This window comes from Montipora foliosa, chromosome 4, assembly GCF_036669935.1.
Source record: "Montipora foliosa isolate CH-2021 chromosome 4, ASM3666993v2, whole genome shotgun sequence".
Classification (NCBI taxonomy): domain Eukaryota; kingdom Metazoa; phylum Cnidaria; class Anthozoa; order Scleractinia; family Acroporidae; genus Montipora; species Montipora foliosa.
The window spans coordinates 19,317,580-19,332,579 of record NC_090872.1 but is presented as its reverse complement, the minus strand read 5'-3'; the positions used below and the strand labels follow the sequence as shown (position 1 = coordinate 19,332,579).

The 15,000-nt window shown below is 39.2% G+C and overlaps 2 protein-coding genes across 4 annotated transcripts in view; one reads left to right on the top strand and one right to left on the bottom strand.

Moving 5' to 3' along the window:
• Positions 1-6,294, bottom strand: part of LOC137999064 (uncharacterized) — an 8,884-nt gene extending 2,590 nt beyond the window's left edge. The window contains exons 1-6 of one of the 3 annotated variants that reach the window (XM_068844891.1): positions 6,271-6,294; positions 3,012-3,077; positions 2,777-2,855; positions 2,217-2,278; positions 505-577; positions 1-52 (exon numbers count right to left, since the gene is read on the bottom strand). The exon at positions 1-52 is cut by the window's left edge and continues 2,590 nt beyond it. In XM_068844891.1, coding sequence (XP_068700992.1) covers positions 1-52; positions 505-577; positions 2,217-2,278; positions 2,777-2,855; positions 3,012-3,077; positions 6,271-6,279 — 341 coding nt within the window. In that variant the 5' untranslated portion in view covers positions 6,280-6,294. Of the gene's footprint in view, positions 53-504; positions 578-2,216; positions 2,279-2,776; positions 2,856-3,011; positions 3,081-5,617; positions 5,739-6,270 lie in introns of those variants that run through there. The other 2 variants (XM_068844892.1, XM_068844893.1) reach the window with 2 other exon arrangements.
• Positions 6,295-9,250: 2,956 nt separating this feature from the next.
• LOC138000178 (uncharacterized) overlaps positions 9,251-15,000 on the top strand; it is an 8,465-nt gene continuing 2,715 nt past the window's right edge. The window contains exons 1-6 of the mRNA XM_068846400.1: positions 9,251-9,774; positions 10,770-10,849; positions 11,011-11,105; positions 12,456-12,528; positions 13,592-13,650; positions 13,928-14,000. Of these exons, the coding sequence (XP_068702501.1) occupies positions 9,467-9,774; positions 10,770-10,849; positions 11,011-11,105; positions 12,456-12,528; positions 13,592-13,650; positions 13,928-14,000 (688 nt within the window). The 5' untranslated portion in view covers positions 9,251-9,466. The remainder of the gene's footprint in view (positions 9,775-10,769; positions 10,850-11,010; positions 11,106-12,455; positions 12,529-13,591; positions 13,651-13,927; positions 14,001-15,000) is intronic.

Sequence of the window (15,000 nt, the reverse complement as noted above, 5' to 3'; positions counted from 1 at the left end):
AAGGGATGGTCATTGGCCATGGAACGAAATAACTTCATGACTGCCTTTTTCTCTGTAATTTGAAGTAAGACAAATATTTGTTTTAAGTTATCCATTTTTGATCCGCATGCGGACGTGTGTTTTTAAGAACTCCAAACTGGCTTTTATTACTGTATCATCAAATTCAACCCATATAGATGGCCCTCTCTTTCTCTCTCCTTTCGTCCCTTGTCGTCGATGGAAGAGAAGAGAGCGAAACCTTATCATCATTCTCTCGGATTCATTAAAAGGCTTATTTTACTTTCGCCCAAAACCGGCCGAGGCGCTAACTGCTCATGCGCGTGCGTAGAATTAATCCGGGACCTCTTCTCTTAAGTTGACCGTGACCTTTTCAAGTATTCACTACTTGCACAATTCCATAATACACCTCTTTTTTACCCCCCCCCCCCCCCAGATTTTTGCATAATCATCATGTGTAGCAAATTTTTTCCCTTTTGTCTAAGCAGAAAAATGTTCGCCACTAACCATCGGCTTGGGCCTCGTTCAGCCAAATACGAATACGGGGCACCATCTTAGGTTTAAAACTCTCCTTCAAAACCTGCAATAAAAATGCATGTCATGGAAAATTCAATTAACTGCTTGCTGCTGAAAGTCAATGACAAATCGGTTGACACATCAGCTTTTCCTGACAGGTTTGGGTGTCAGACAATTACCATATCAATTTGCCTGCCAACCTATCTTGTGTAACATAAAATTCATATACTGGAACTGAGGATATGAAACTATTTGGAAGGAGGGGGGGGGGGAGGGTGGGGGCTTATTACCAGCCTGAAATTTGAAAAAATCCAGCCTTGAACAAAACACAGAAACCCAGGACAGCCGGTGCGATTGCAATGCCCACTGCTCTGAAACTGAACTATCAAAATCTGCGGGTTGATTGATTGATCAATTGCACGTTCAGGATGAGGTTATTCACCCTTGAGCCTGAGTGTCAGCTAAATTACAAGGGGATCCTAGATCACATTCAATACAGAACATAATAACAGACAAGTACACATACACACAAATAAGACACTAGAGAGGTTAAGCATGACGTTTATGTCAAACAGCAAACGTCGGGAGTGAAATTAGGGTTTTGCCAAAAAAGTAAGAACCCTGCTTGACATTAGCTCATTTCTGTCCTGTTAGGTCCAGACATCAAGCAAGTTCTCAAAAGAACGAGACAAGTTAAAATGAGATAATTTTCACGCTTTTTAATATGAAAAGCAGGAGCCCGCCGTTGGCTGTAAACGTCATGCTTAACCTCTCGATTACTGGAATGAAAACTTGCACGTCTGTGGTTACTATTGGACCAAAGATGTCGCGTTCAGCAGGCTGTTCGAAGAGATGTTTTCGTGCTCTAAGTAAGAAAAAAAATATGTGATCTGCTAATCGCCCTTTCTGGCAGTCGGAGACTGAATTACTAAGGGCGCAGCTCAACGAGGTCGGGCCGAAGGAGCTGTGCTGCCGGCTAGGCGCTCGGCCCCTGAACACGACCCATGTATGACCTCGGAGCACAGCACCACAGCCTGATGGAATAGGCCGGGAGTCGATTTTGAGGAGGGAGGAAAACCGGAGTACCCGGAGAAAAACCCTCAGAGTCAGATTGAGATCGACTGAAACTCAGCCCACATACGACCCGAGGCCAGAGTTGAACCTGGGTCATAGAGGTGGGAGGCACGGTTGATGACCACTAAACCACCCTGACTCCCTGACTCCCCAAGAATGCGGAAGAATCTCTCCCGAGCTCTCCTCAAACACAGAAACGCTCGCTACGCAGGCTATAATTAAGCCAGGTTTCCAACACGCTGAATGATCATGACGTCCTAGGTCTTTTGGTGAGTTATAGATCAATAAATTAGATGTTGGCCAAAGATGTGGCAACGTGTAGCAGTCGAGCTGCTGCTCGGTTATTAGTCTCCTAATATATGCTATAGTTAAACTTACACCAAGGATTTACAAGAAAATCGTTTGTGCTTTGCTCTTCTCGACGCTGTTTTCGACCGCTGAACGGCACTGAACAACGTTTATACTTTTGAACTGGCCAAAACGAAAACGCTTTGAAACACGCTTTTGTAATACATAACTGACCCATTAGACTCAAACGTTTGAAGGTAGTGACTATGACTGCTGACTGCTGCCATCTCCTTTCAAGTGTCAGCACTGGATCTACTAGGTAAATTACTGATTCATCGTACCTTGTTGGTAGCTTGTCTTTCTTCTTCTTTTGCCCAAAGATTTTTGAGTGCATTTATTTTTTCTGACGAAACAACAACAAAAATGGTAAAAAGGTAAACTAACAGGAAGGCTTGCATTAACAAAATATATTCCTCTCAACAGAAACTGAGGGATGACTGGTATGGAATTTTGGGATTGTTTGTTTCATTTTTCAAAGTATATTCAACAGAGTCCACACTCGTTAGTCGCCAATTTCAGATCATTTCAATGGTGCAAGCAAGGAGACATGCGCATGGGTGCGCTAGAGTATTTCTCCCGCTGCTTACTCGCTCGCTGAAAAAAGAGATAAATCCAAGTCTAACACGCAGTCTTGCGTCAAAATGAGTGAACAATGCTGATGCATGCATGGACTGCACTCTTGTCCCTAACAAAGAAAAGGCTAATTTACAAAACCTTTCACATGTTAAAGCGAGACATAAGAGAATATTGTGGTATTTTTCCGAGTGACCAGTGAGAAAAAACAGACCCTCAGCACCGACAATCTTACGCCTAATCTACCAGCCAATAGCGATTAACCTACCATCGTAGCTGTATTTACCAGACTGTAGCCAGTCGTTAGCTCGACGAGCCTTGTTTGGGGTGAACAAACGAGGCAATATCTATAAGGTAAAATTAAAATGAAGTCAGTTAATAGACGTTTTCAACAGTCAATCACGTAAATTGTCAAGATATTCTTTGATTTCTGCGAACTGCGATGGTCAGTCTTCCTAACTTTCTTTTTCAAAATAGTAAAGTAAACTTTATCGTTAATTTACCTCTTGTTCTGGTACTTTTTGTTTGTAGCCTGTAGGTTTGCTGTGAAAAGCCATCAGAACTTGAGTCTACTGAAGGTAAAATTAAAGACCGCATTTTGAACCTTTGATGCCATCTGTAACGCCGTCACGGTAACTCACAACGTTTATTCAATAGCAGACTTCCAGACGAATTATGCGTCTCTCATGTTCAGTCCGTCTAGTGTTAAGACGGGAATATCTATTTAAGACGCATAATCCGTCTGGCACAAACTTGGGCAAACATTTTTTCTGCGTCTCTTAAATTCGTCTGGTATAAAGATTGCAAGGTTGCAAGACGCATAATGCGTAGTGCGAGCCGTCTTCGAATACGCAACTAAACTGGATAGTTCGTCATATACGCCTTATTTTGCAATTCGGAAAATAAGCGGATGGAATGCAGGCGAAAATAAACGTTATATAAAGTCTGACAAAGTGGGTGATTTATAGTGAAATTGGAAACTTATTGAAAAACTAAATACTGATACATGTCCGTTGCTATATGATTTTCCTTGACAGCTCTGTAATATCTTAGCCTGTCGCTATCTACAGTGTTTATTTGTTAATTACTTGCGTTAAGGTAGTGTTCCGTTTCATGCTAATTAGTATTTCTTGTTGTCTGTTAGATAGTTTACGTTTCTCATATTTTGCCAGCTAGCACTTTCGCTCGTACGTGTAGTCATGTCGTTTTCATTGACCTTGCTAAGGCATTCGACATCATTGATCACGAGATAGGTCATTCTTGGGTTTTGACCAGGCAGCTATCAGGTGGTTCCTGTCGCACCTAAGTGGCCGAACCCAAAGATGTGATGTCAACGTCAAGCTATCAACTGCTCGCGATCTCAGGTGCGGCCTACCACAGGGCAGTATACTGGGCCTTTTGCTATTTCTAATTTATATTAATGATCTCCCCAACTGCCAGCGGGCCGCTACGCTAAGGATGTTTGCTGATTACAGTGACAAACATTACACTATCGGCTAAAACGTTAACTGAAATCAAACAAGCCTTGATCCCTGAACTGAGTACCTGAGCTGCTGGCTGAAAGCCAACAAGCTCAGTTTAAACGTTGCCAAAACTGAACTAATGATTATTGGGTCAAGGAAGAGATTACATATCTGTCCAAAATGAATGAGACTGCCGCAGTAAGTCTTGAAATAAGAATTGACGAACAAATCAGTAAGAAGGTTGAACATACCCATTCCTTAGGCGTTACCATACATGCTCAACTTACTTGGTGCAAACAAGTTGAAGAAATATGCTAGAGAGTATCCTCAGCTGTAGGTGCCCTCAAACGTTTGCAACCCTTTATTCCGAAAGAAACTGCCATTCAAATTTATAACGGCTTATTTTGCCATATTTCGATTATTGTAGCCCGGTTTGGGACTGTTTGAGTGACGTGGCTACCTGAGTGACAAGCTCCAAAAATTGCAGAATCGTGCAGCTACAGTAATACTTACTTAACTGGGAAGGGCTATTCGACGAAAGAAACGGAAGCCTTAATGATGTATAAGACAGTGAATGGACATGCTTCGGATTATCTGCAACGTCTTTACTCAGTATTACTCTAATTACCGTGGCAACCTGAGAAACACTGAGGGAAAACTGCCTTTGCCAAAACCGAGACTGAACTAATTATATTTAAAGCGAACTTCAAGCTTCTCCAATAGCGGGGCCATATTATGGAATAACTTGCCCACTAGCTTAAAGAATGTTGAATCTGTTGATCAATTTGAGTGAAACTTGAGGAAGGCATACACCCTATCGGATTCCCACATGGCAATCATGTAAAGCAGTTGTAAATAGTTTTAGTTTTTAACTTGTAAAGCTTAACTGATGATTTTCCGAGTTTAAATAAAGTTTGTCACTCGTCAGCTATCCGCTAATCATTCATCAGTCTCTGTAGTGTCCGTAACAATGAAAGCCCGGGGTATTTGTATTTTCGTGCCGTAAAGTGTGTTTCCTTTAATTATCCAGTTTCACAAATTCATATGTCATTTGTATGTTGACACTTTTTATATCACTTCTTTAAATTTACATCTTCAACCCACAACTACACCAACATCTCCATCTGTCCCGTATCAGATTCCCTATCGTCATTTACAGGTAGCAAATAATCAACATGGCATTGGAGGGCTACATGCCCAAGCACTTTAATTTAGCAGTTTCTACAAGCTCTTCTGGAGTAACTTCACTTTCCAGTGACGTTCCACGAGGATAAATTGCTCAAAGAACAAGGCGATCTGATCGGGCTTGTTGCCTAGAAACAACTTAAGTATCATTAAGACAAAACTGAAGCTTCCTGACAACTTGAGGATGTTGACTGAATTATCAGTAGTTCAATGGTATTTCGAGTCAGGATATTTGTAACAGTGACTATCTTTCCTCGACAACGAGTTTGAACATAACGAAGGAAGAAGTGAAACAAACTCTTCTCTCTAAAATGATGCCATTAAAAAGATAGGCAAACTTGTCAGTTATATAGTCGGTCCAATTAATACAAACTATTTATTTTTACTTTCTTAATGTTGATCAATGCATAGGCCAAGCTTGTTTCTTGGACTAAATAAAAGAATAAAGAAATGTTACTTACGGCTTTTCCAGGGCTTGCAAAAGAAAATATAAGTTCCGTCGCTATTGACCTGAAACTTTTAGTTCATTTATTCGATACCGCTGCAGCTGCTATTGATAATGTAGAGTTGTCTATTTACATTATACTGCATGCCGCAAGGCAATTGTCGAAAATAACCAGTTCTCTTATTTTCAACCAATCATGGTGGTTGGGTCTGTTTGGGGTCTAACCAATAGCATGTCAAAGTTTGTCACCCTCACTCCATTAAAAAGTCCCCCTAATAGTAAACAAAGTTGAAAATCGACAAAATCGATTTCACATTATCAATTATTAACAAATCTAATAGAGTCCTTGCTAATAAGGAAATGAAGAGTATAAAACTGGGGAAGAAAATGTTTACCAAATTATGCGAGAAGCGTTCGAAACTTGATCAGCCGCAAAAATTGTTGTTATATAGCAAAAGCCATTGAACATTTCTGAAAACTTGAGCCTACTTGTTTTTCAGTGCTATGATCTTTTAGTAAAGTGATTTTAAATTGCTCAATCTTGCAAATAAGTGTAAGCGCCTGGACAGCTACAACTACAACTTCTACTATCCCACGTTTTTCGTCCTTAAAATATGTTTTCCGTACTCCTATTACAAGTCAATAAAACCATTAAAATGGAGGGGTTACCGTGCGCATTTCCAATAAGACGACAAATGGACGGCAAGGGGGCAATTTCGGCTTCAAAATGTCATTTTCCGCGAAAGGACTGGGGCGATTTATCGCAACAAATGGACGTTGCGCTGTTATGCGCAGTATGAGATGCTCGGTGGAAAACAAGGACTCACATAGGGGATCGGAGTTGACATGCACAGAAAGGAATGTTTCAACAGCAAAAGTTGACGTTGGAAAATTTAGCGTTGAGCTATTTGTCTCAATCGGTGTCTTGGTTAAACACAAATCAAAGGAATGTCTAATATGTGTCAAGAAAGAGACCTACTGACCCCTCCCCCCAACCACACACGTACAAAAACACCTTGGTTTCGCCCGGCCAGCGTTTAATACTAAGATATGAACGTTTCAAGTTGATCGAGAAAATTTCCAAAGAACCACTAGAAACCATAGTTCCATGTTTTCTCAAAAACAAGCAATTATAACTTTACTAGAAAAGAAAGACAAGAACAAAAGAAATATTTCCAATTGGAGGCCAATATCATTGATTAATGTGGATGTCAAAATTGGTTCCAAGGCAACTGCGAGAAGACTAGAGACTGTATTACCCCAAATTATAAATCATAATCAAAGCGCGTATGTTAAGGGAAGGACTGTGTTTGATACAGTGAGAGCGATTGAGGAAAAATTATTGCTATTGACTTTCAAAAGGCTTTTGATTCAGTAAGCAGGAACTTTATTTTTGAGGCCTTCTCTGTTTTTAATTTTGGCCCGTCCTTTAAACAGTGGGTATATACATTCTATAATAATATTTCGAGCTGTGTTTTAAATAATGGTTTTTCTACCGGACCCTTTCAAGTGCAGAGAGGTGTGCGACAAGGGGACCCCCTCTCGGCTTATCTGTTCATTATTTGTATGGAAATATTAGCAATCAATCTCCGTAGTGACAAAAGCATTCGAGGAATCGATGTTAATAATGAGGAAATCAAAATGGGACTCTTTGCTGATGACTTGACAGCTTTTTTGCGGGACGATTGCTCTCTAGTTAATTTTCTTAAGCTTGTAAAAGAATTCGGTCTGCTTTCAGGTCTCAAGATTAATTTTGAGAAATCGGAAATAATGTTTTTGGGTAATCGAGATCCTGCAGTAAGTGATGATTATGAATTGCATAATATCAAAGTCAAGAAAGCCTTGAAAATCTTAGGGGTATACTTCTCATATGATTATCGTCTTAAACAGAAGCTAAAATGAAATAATCGACTCCATCAAAATAAAATTAAAGATATGGAAGTGGAGAGACCTAACCGTTAAAAGCAGAATTCAGATCGTTAAGACATTTATAGTTCCAATATTTATGTATCGTGCTGGTATGATAAGCCTTAACAAAGAGATTATATCTGAGGCAAATAAATTAATTTTCGATTTTATTTGGAAGGGTAAAGATAAAGTTAAACGTCTAACGCTTATCAATGACATTGAGGATAACGGTCTTAAAGCTCCACACTTGGAATCTATGATTAAGACTCAGAGAATACTATGCTGTAAGAAATTCGCGAGTAATGAGCCTAGAAGCTGGAAGACCATTCTATCGTATTATTTGAAATCGGTTGGAGGTAAATTCATTTTAAGCTGCAATTTTGATGTGAAGAAATTGCGAGTGAAGCTTCCGAGGTTCTACGAAGGATGTCTTAGCTGCTTTGCGCAATGTTCAGTTGCGAGTAGGATGAATAGTTACGATATTTCGCAAGAAACACTGTCCGAAGTTATTATTTGGAATAATAAGCATATTTGTGTTGATGGTAAGTCTGTTTATAATCGTAGACTTGTTGATAAAGGGATAATCTCATTAGGTGATTTAGCGCTCGGAAAAAATGGATTGGCACCCTGGTGTGATTTTTGGAAATTAGATATATCACCTCTCGACGCCTTCCAATTAATTGCATTGTGCGATGCTTTGCCAACAAAGTATCGTCAGTCTTTACAGATATATCAGAATGTCAATCTAGAGCCTTTTGATTCAGAGAACCATACTCAACTTTGTTTGAATGGTCAAAATGTAGCGCTTAGCAAAGTGGTTTCTAAGGCCGTGTACAAAGAACTTCGCTCTAGCGTTATTAAACAACCGACAGCTCAATCAAAATACGAAGCAGAATATGCTAATGTCGTTTTAGATTGGAAGAAGATCTATAGCCTTCCTTTCACTGTTGCAATGGATTCAAGGACTCGACAATTTCAGTACAAAATATTAAATAGATATTTTGTAACGAATGTCTATTTGAAAAAGGTTGGTATAAAACTATCATCTGACTGTTCCTTTTGTGAAGATGCGGACGAATCTCTAGAGCACTTGTTTACTTCCTGCCAATATGTTCTCTCGTTCTGGAAGGATCTCTCAGACTGGCTTAATGATCTTGGTGTTAAAGTAGATTTGCTTACTAAGGCGGATATAATTTTTGGTAGTTGGGAGCGCAAAGACGATTTCTTGTTTTTTAATCACGTCCTGCTTATTGCTAAGCAGTACGTATATTATTGTAGAATCAACGCTCTCGTACCATCTCTCCGAGTATGTACTTCCAGAATTAAAGCTGTTTATGAGTTGGAGACTGCTATTTCAAAAAGTGGAAAGAGTTTGGCTTTTCATCTTCAAAAGTGGGGCAAGTATTGTAGACAAGGGCAATAACGTATTGCAGAAGTGTTCACAACCCTCGCGGCCTCGTCGAAACGTGTTAACTTAATATTCTCAGTTTGTTGTTATCAGCTTAGGTAGCCTTAATGTAGTTTGTGCGTGTGTGTGTTGTAGCTTAGTGTTGTCCTAATGTAGTCATTTTTTTTGTTATTACTAAACGTAAACAGTAAAAATAAATAAAATACAAAAAAAAAAAAATAGTTCCATGTTTTTTCCCTTGGAGTATTAAAGCCCCTCAGTTTTCACCATTCCCCTCTTCCCTTAAAGGGCACATAAATTTGCATTGAATTATTGATTACAAGAAGCATAAATTAAAGTTACCAGGTGATAGATTGTTGTCAGTTTTGCATCGATTTATTATGCCGGGACGCCGCAGCGATCATGTAACTCATTCCATGACTTCTACGACAAGTGGAGTTAATTTTTGACTTTGTAGACTGTTAAACATGAAATTCTAGATCACCGAAACAACTTACAACAGGACTTCGAAACCTTGCTCAATTCAAAGCGGAACTTATATATGTGAAGATGACGCACATTTTAACTAATCCTGACTACTCTCATAACCATCGTTTTCGATCCAAGTCTGCGGTAGAATTAAGAGATCGTGAGAAAACCAAGGATGGAATTTCGAAGACAGAATTGGATACAATTCGCAGTCTATCGCGTCAATCTTGGAAGAATATGTGGGAAGACCCTGGGAATCCACTTCCCTGCGTGAAGAGTAACCACTTTGTTACGACATACTCAGCAACGCACAATTATAAAGCTCTTCGCGAACTCACTCCATGTCGACCGTCTTCACCAACAAGGCGAAATAATCCTCATCCAACAAGGTTTGTGAATGTCTTGTTGTGGTGGAAGTGTTTGTGTCAAGTTGCTTTGACGTGTGTTTATCATTCAAGTGGCAACATTAAATTATTGTTGACAGAGCGAGAATGGGAGTCGGCTTTGATAGAAAGGAATTCTACTTGCAGGACTTATAACACCATTGAGGAGGGTGTAAAATGCAGGTTGCAGGGGCCATTGTTTTACCATAACTGAAAAAACCTAAACCTTTACTCTACCTACATGATCTAAACTATAGTGCTTAGGCCTAATGCTATTACCAAAGGTTTGGGCTGTTTCAACTTTTTCAAAACAAAATACAGTCAAACCTGTACTGTATACTACGGCCACCCTCGGAACTTGAGGGACTGGCAGCTTAATACAGGTGGCTCCTCAGTACAGGATCACTAAAAGTACTCACTGGGCATGGTCTCATGTCAATTTTAATGGTACACCATACAAAAACACTTCATGAGAGGAAACAATAGGGCAATCAACACTCTTTCAAGTGAACAATTATTGTGGCAACTTGTAACTTAATGGTATAATAATTATGTAACATTTTTTAAACCACCAACAAACAACAGGAAAGTTAGGGTAAAGGGCAAGCGTTTTATTGTAGACATAGTTTTTCAGTGAGTGCTTAACCCGTTGACTCCCAGGGGTTCCCCATTGACTAGTAAAATCGGCTGGCGTAAGACAAAGTAAAATACTAAGTATGGCCAGTTTGGATGCCAATGGTTAACAGAGGTGGAGGTTATGGACTTTAAATCCCTTGCAAGTATGCATTTGAAGGCGATACATTCTCCGTGAAGAATGAGCTAATTAAAGAGGAATTTCTAGCTGAAGAAATTGTGAACTCACTCTGCTCAGGCTCCAAAAAGGGCAGCTCTAGTTGAGGCTAACTTACTACCACTCACTGGAGATGTTTATTTCCATTTCATTAAAAAAACCATTCAATATTATTTGATTTGTCTTGTTTCCCATTATTTCTTCTTTCCAGATCATTTCTACGACTTCATCTCAGGCAAGCAAAAGGATTTCCTAAAGCTAAAGAAAAGCTCGGACAGGACCCTTATGATGGTATATACTTCTTTGCTGAAGTTATAATTTGCCTTGTTAAAATGGTATATATATAGTTTTTGAAACAGCAATTCCCCAGTATCACTGTTGCAGTCTCCCTTGACTTCCCTGAAATTACCATAAATGGCCAACATAAATTTTCCATTCTCTTGAATTTATAGAAGGTTATGAACCAGATGAACCAAATGATGCCCAGCAGACAATGTATTACACACTGTGGGAAATGAAAGATAAGGAGAAGAGTGGGGCAGAGGAGGTGAGAGATTCCTGCATAAAGTGCATTGGTTTCAGAGCTCAAGGTTCTCAGTTTAACCCATTGACTCCCAGGGGTTCCTCATTGACGAGTAAAATCGTCTGGCATTAGACAAAGTAAAATACTAAGTCTGGCCGGTTTGGACATCAAAGTTTTTCAGTGAGTGATTAATCCTTAATGTAAACATCTGTTTCAGCGTCCTTTGATCATAGCTACTACAGTCAAACCAGAATAGTATATAAACGGCCACCCTTGGGACTTGAGGAACTGGCTGCTTCATACACTGGTGGCCATTTAATACAGGATTACTAAAAATACTCACTGGGCATGGTCTAATGTCAATTTTAATGGCATACCATACAAAAGCTCTTCATGCAAGGAAACAATAAGACAATCAACACTCTTTTCACCGAACTATACTTTAAACAAAATTGCCAACTTGTAACTTAGTGGTGTAATAAACATATCATTTTTAAACGGCCAACAAACAACAGGAAAGTTATGGTAAAGGACAAGTGACTAACCAGAGGTGGAGGTTATGGCCTAGAAATCCCTTGCGAGTATACATTTGAAGGCAATTCATTCTCCATCACATGGTTGAAGAACAAGCCAATTGAAGAGTAATTTCTGGCTAGAGTGATCGATGCATGTTCGAAAGGATTTTTTTTTTGCGTTCATGATTTTGTACTAACTATACTTTAGAACATTGCGGACACCTAGAAAGGGTTAACAAATTATACTAAGCAGCTGATTAACAGCTTACAATAACTTTGTATATTTTATTTCTTTATAGTGATGATAGATCGCATTTTAAACACAGTAAAATACTGCACAAAATAACATGTGGCTTACCGTTTCCATTCAAAGGTGGCCGCTTAATAGGTAAAAATAACAAAGAAAGACAAACATATATACTAGTACTGGACTGCTACAGGATGGCCACGGCCGCTTAATAGAGGTGGCCACCTAATACAGGTTACAAATAGAGTGTTTGTATGAGCAGAAAATTGGGACTTTGAAAACTGGCCGCTTAATACAGGGCCGTTATAGACGGGTTCAACTGTAAAACATGTTCTGTAAAACTGCTGATAGAAGGACGTAAAGTAGCTGGCAGTACTGTAGGCATGAGAAAATGGGGAGAGCGGATGTGAAATAGCATCCCTCCTCATTCTCTGTGCGGCTTTGCCGCTCATTAATTTGACTATGGCACCAACAATACTGCCAGCTAGCTAGGTAGTCTTGACCATTGCAGTAGTCAATGCTACTTGAGCAGTTTTGTACATTAGAGAACTAATTACCGGTATTAATATTTAAAAGGGATTTGCACACATCAACTCTTCCGTCTATTTTTAGGCATTGAAAGCTGTAATGAATCCCAAGTCCCTACCAGCAGCACAAGCTTGGGTGAAAAATGCCTCCCTCAAAGGTAATCAAATCTTGTTGTCAGATTTCTACATGTAATCCCATACCATATGCAATGACAAGATTGAATGTGTTGCATAACCAAAATTTTCTGACTCAGAGCAATCAGTATTTAGGTACATGTAGCCAGCAATGTTCCGAGTGGTTGATTTCTTTATCGGTCACATGATTGTAAACCACATGACCATTTTAGTTGATAGAAGGTTAGCTGGTCCAGACCTCCATCCCAATTAAGTGTCAGACTTACAATTACATACATACTTAATTGACCAGTGAGTCTCCGCATAGGGGCTTTTCAGGGCCAATGAAACACAATCACAAAACGACAGAACAGCACAATAACAACAACAACTGTTAAGAATCCTAACTGGCCTGAGGCAAACCAGTTAGCTATTTACAAGTGTGGTCAGGATTAAAAATCAACATGTCCTGACTCTGTCAGAGCTTGGTACAAATTCAACAAGTGGTTAGAATGGGCGTCGTGAACATGGGTACTCCAGATCTCAAGGCAAGCATCCCAACCACTGAGCAGCACTGCCTTGATGAAAAGTGCTTTCTTAACCTGGCCTTTGTCTTTATATAAATATTATGATCCTCTGATGTTAAAACTCTGACCTTTTGTTTTTTTAACATCAGAGGATCACAGTCAAGTCACTGATGATGAAATCAACCACTCAACTAATGAAGACATTGTGATAGCATCAAAATATTTCTTAGTAAATACTGATTGCTCTGAGTCAGAAATAATTTTAGATCAGGTTATGTTTCAGAGCAGGAAAACAATCTTTTCAATAAAAATTAGTTTGTCTTTTTTAATAACTAAAGGCAGGTAGCAAGATTGCTATTAACACCTGATAAATACATGTTATTAAAAGTAATAGGGACATAGGCTTTCTCTCTGTGGTGAGACTGTAGAATGGACTAAGTCAAATCTGGCACCAACCAGAGTAAAATCTACAAGCGTCACTCTTAGGGTTGAAAGGGCTGGCTTCCACGAATATTTTTACAAGAAATTAACTGTGGGCTATTCTGAGACTTGATGGCAATCTCATAACTTTTTCCCACAGACAAAACGATAGTTGCTGATATGATGAACACTGCTTCAAAGTCAATCAGTATGGACAAGGTGACCAAGATGTATTCAATTTCTGCATAATTACATGTATAATACAATGGAAACCACAAATTTATAATAGGGACCAGAATATTATGTGAACACAGTAATTATGTCACATCATAGCTACCAGAAAGTTAACAGTCCTCAATATTGCAGATTTGTACAAATTATGCATACTTCAGATAATTTGTCATTTCTTGTGACTGAAATTTATTACACATTGTACTTTGAGAGTTTAAAGTAAGGTAAGGGACTTATGAGTGCTTCCACATTATCATATTGACAGACTATCAGTACAACTTTCAAGCCTGATGTAGTACCGGCAGTGAACCGTTGGTTAAAGAAAGCTGGCAGGGAAGGTAAACATCAATCAATAGTTCGCAGGTCTTCTTCAAATTTTGAAAGATTGTTTACTCAACATCAAATTGCAAAATTTTGAACTTAAATAACTACAACCTTGAGCATAGGTTGGCATTTCACAGCCAGCATTACTCACATTCATAATAATATGACCTGTATGTCACAGGGAGCTGGATGTTTTTGTAGTATGAGAGACAATAGTCAGACCCAAACTCCAAAGTTGCAAAATCAGTCATGCGTGCAAACATACAATTTGCATCCTCAGGTTGTTGAGGGTCTGACCTCTTTTTTTGGTGACCCAGCTCTCGCAAGATTTTAAAGTTTGAAAAGGCAGACCATTGAACGAATGACTTAACTCACAATAAACGATCTTCTGCCGAGAACAAAGGTTTAAAATTGCACTGGTCTCCTGATCAGCAAACACACTTTCAAACTATGAAGAAGTGGCACTTTAAGGATGTTACATGTAAGTATTATGATGCTACCAAGTGCTGGGTCAACTCTGCAATAAGGAACCTGGTCAGTGCTGTTGGACAGTGAGGCTGAACGTTTCCCAAACCTTTTTGGCAACTAGGTACATGTACCCACATGATCTCCATTATAGGAGCCAATTAAGCAATGGTCAACATAGCCCTCTAAAATGCTCCAGAATGGTGCACAGTCAAATTAAGTGAAGGGATTAGGGCAAATGAGGGAATTGAGCTACAATAATTGTGAGCATTCCCTTCCTGGGGTGCCCTTCTTGAGCTAAAGCGGTTGTTCCACATCTTACTGACATCATTCTTACACTGAGAAAAAGAAGGTCAATTAGATTGTGGGTTGATGTGGCACACTTCGTAGGCCTTACAGGTGATGATACATTCTACCATTGTAAGGTGAGAGAAGTGTGCATGGTTTGATATTTTGGGGTAATTTGTTTCTAATTCCACAGCTGAATTTAGTGTGGTTTCATCTGAGAATAATAATGTTTATTTATACCACGCAAATTCAACTATGCAG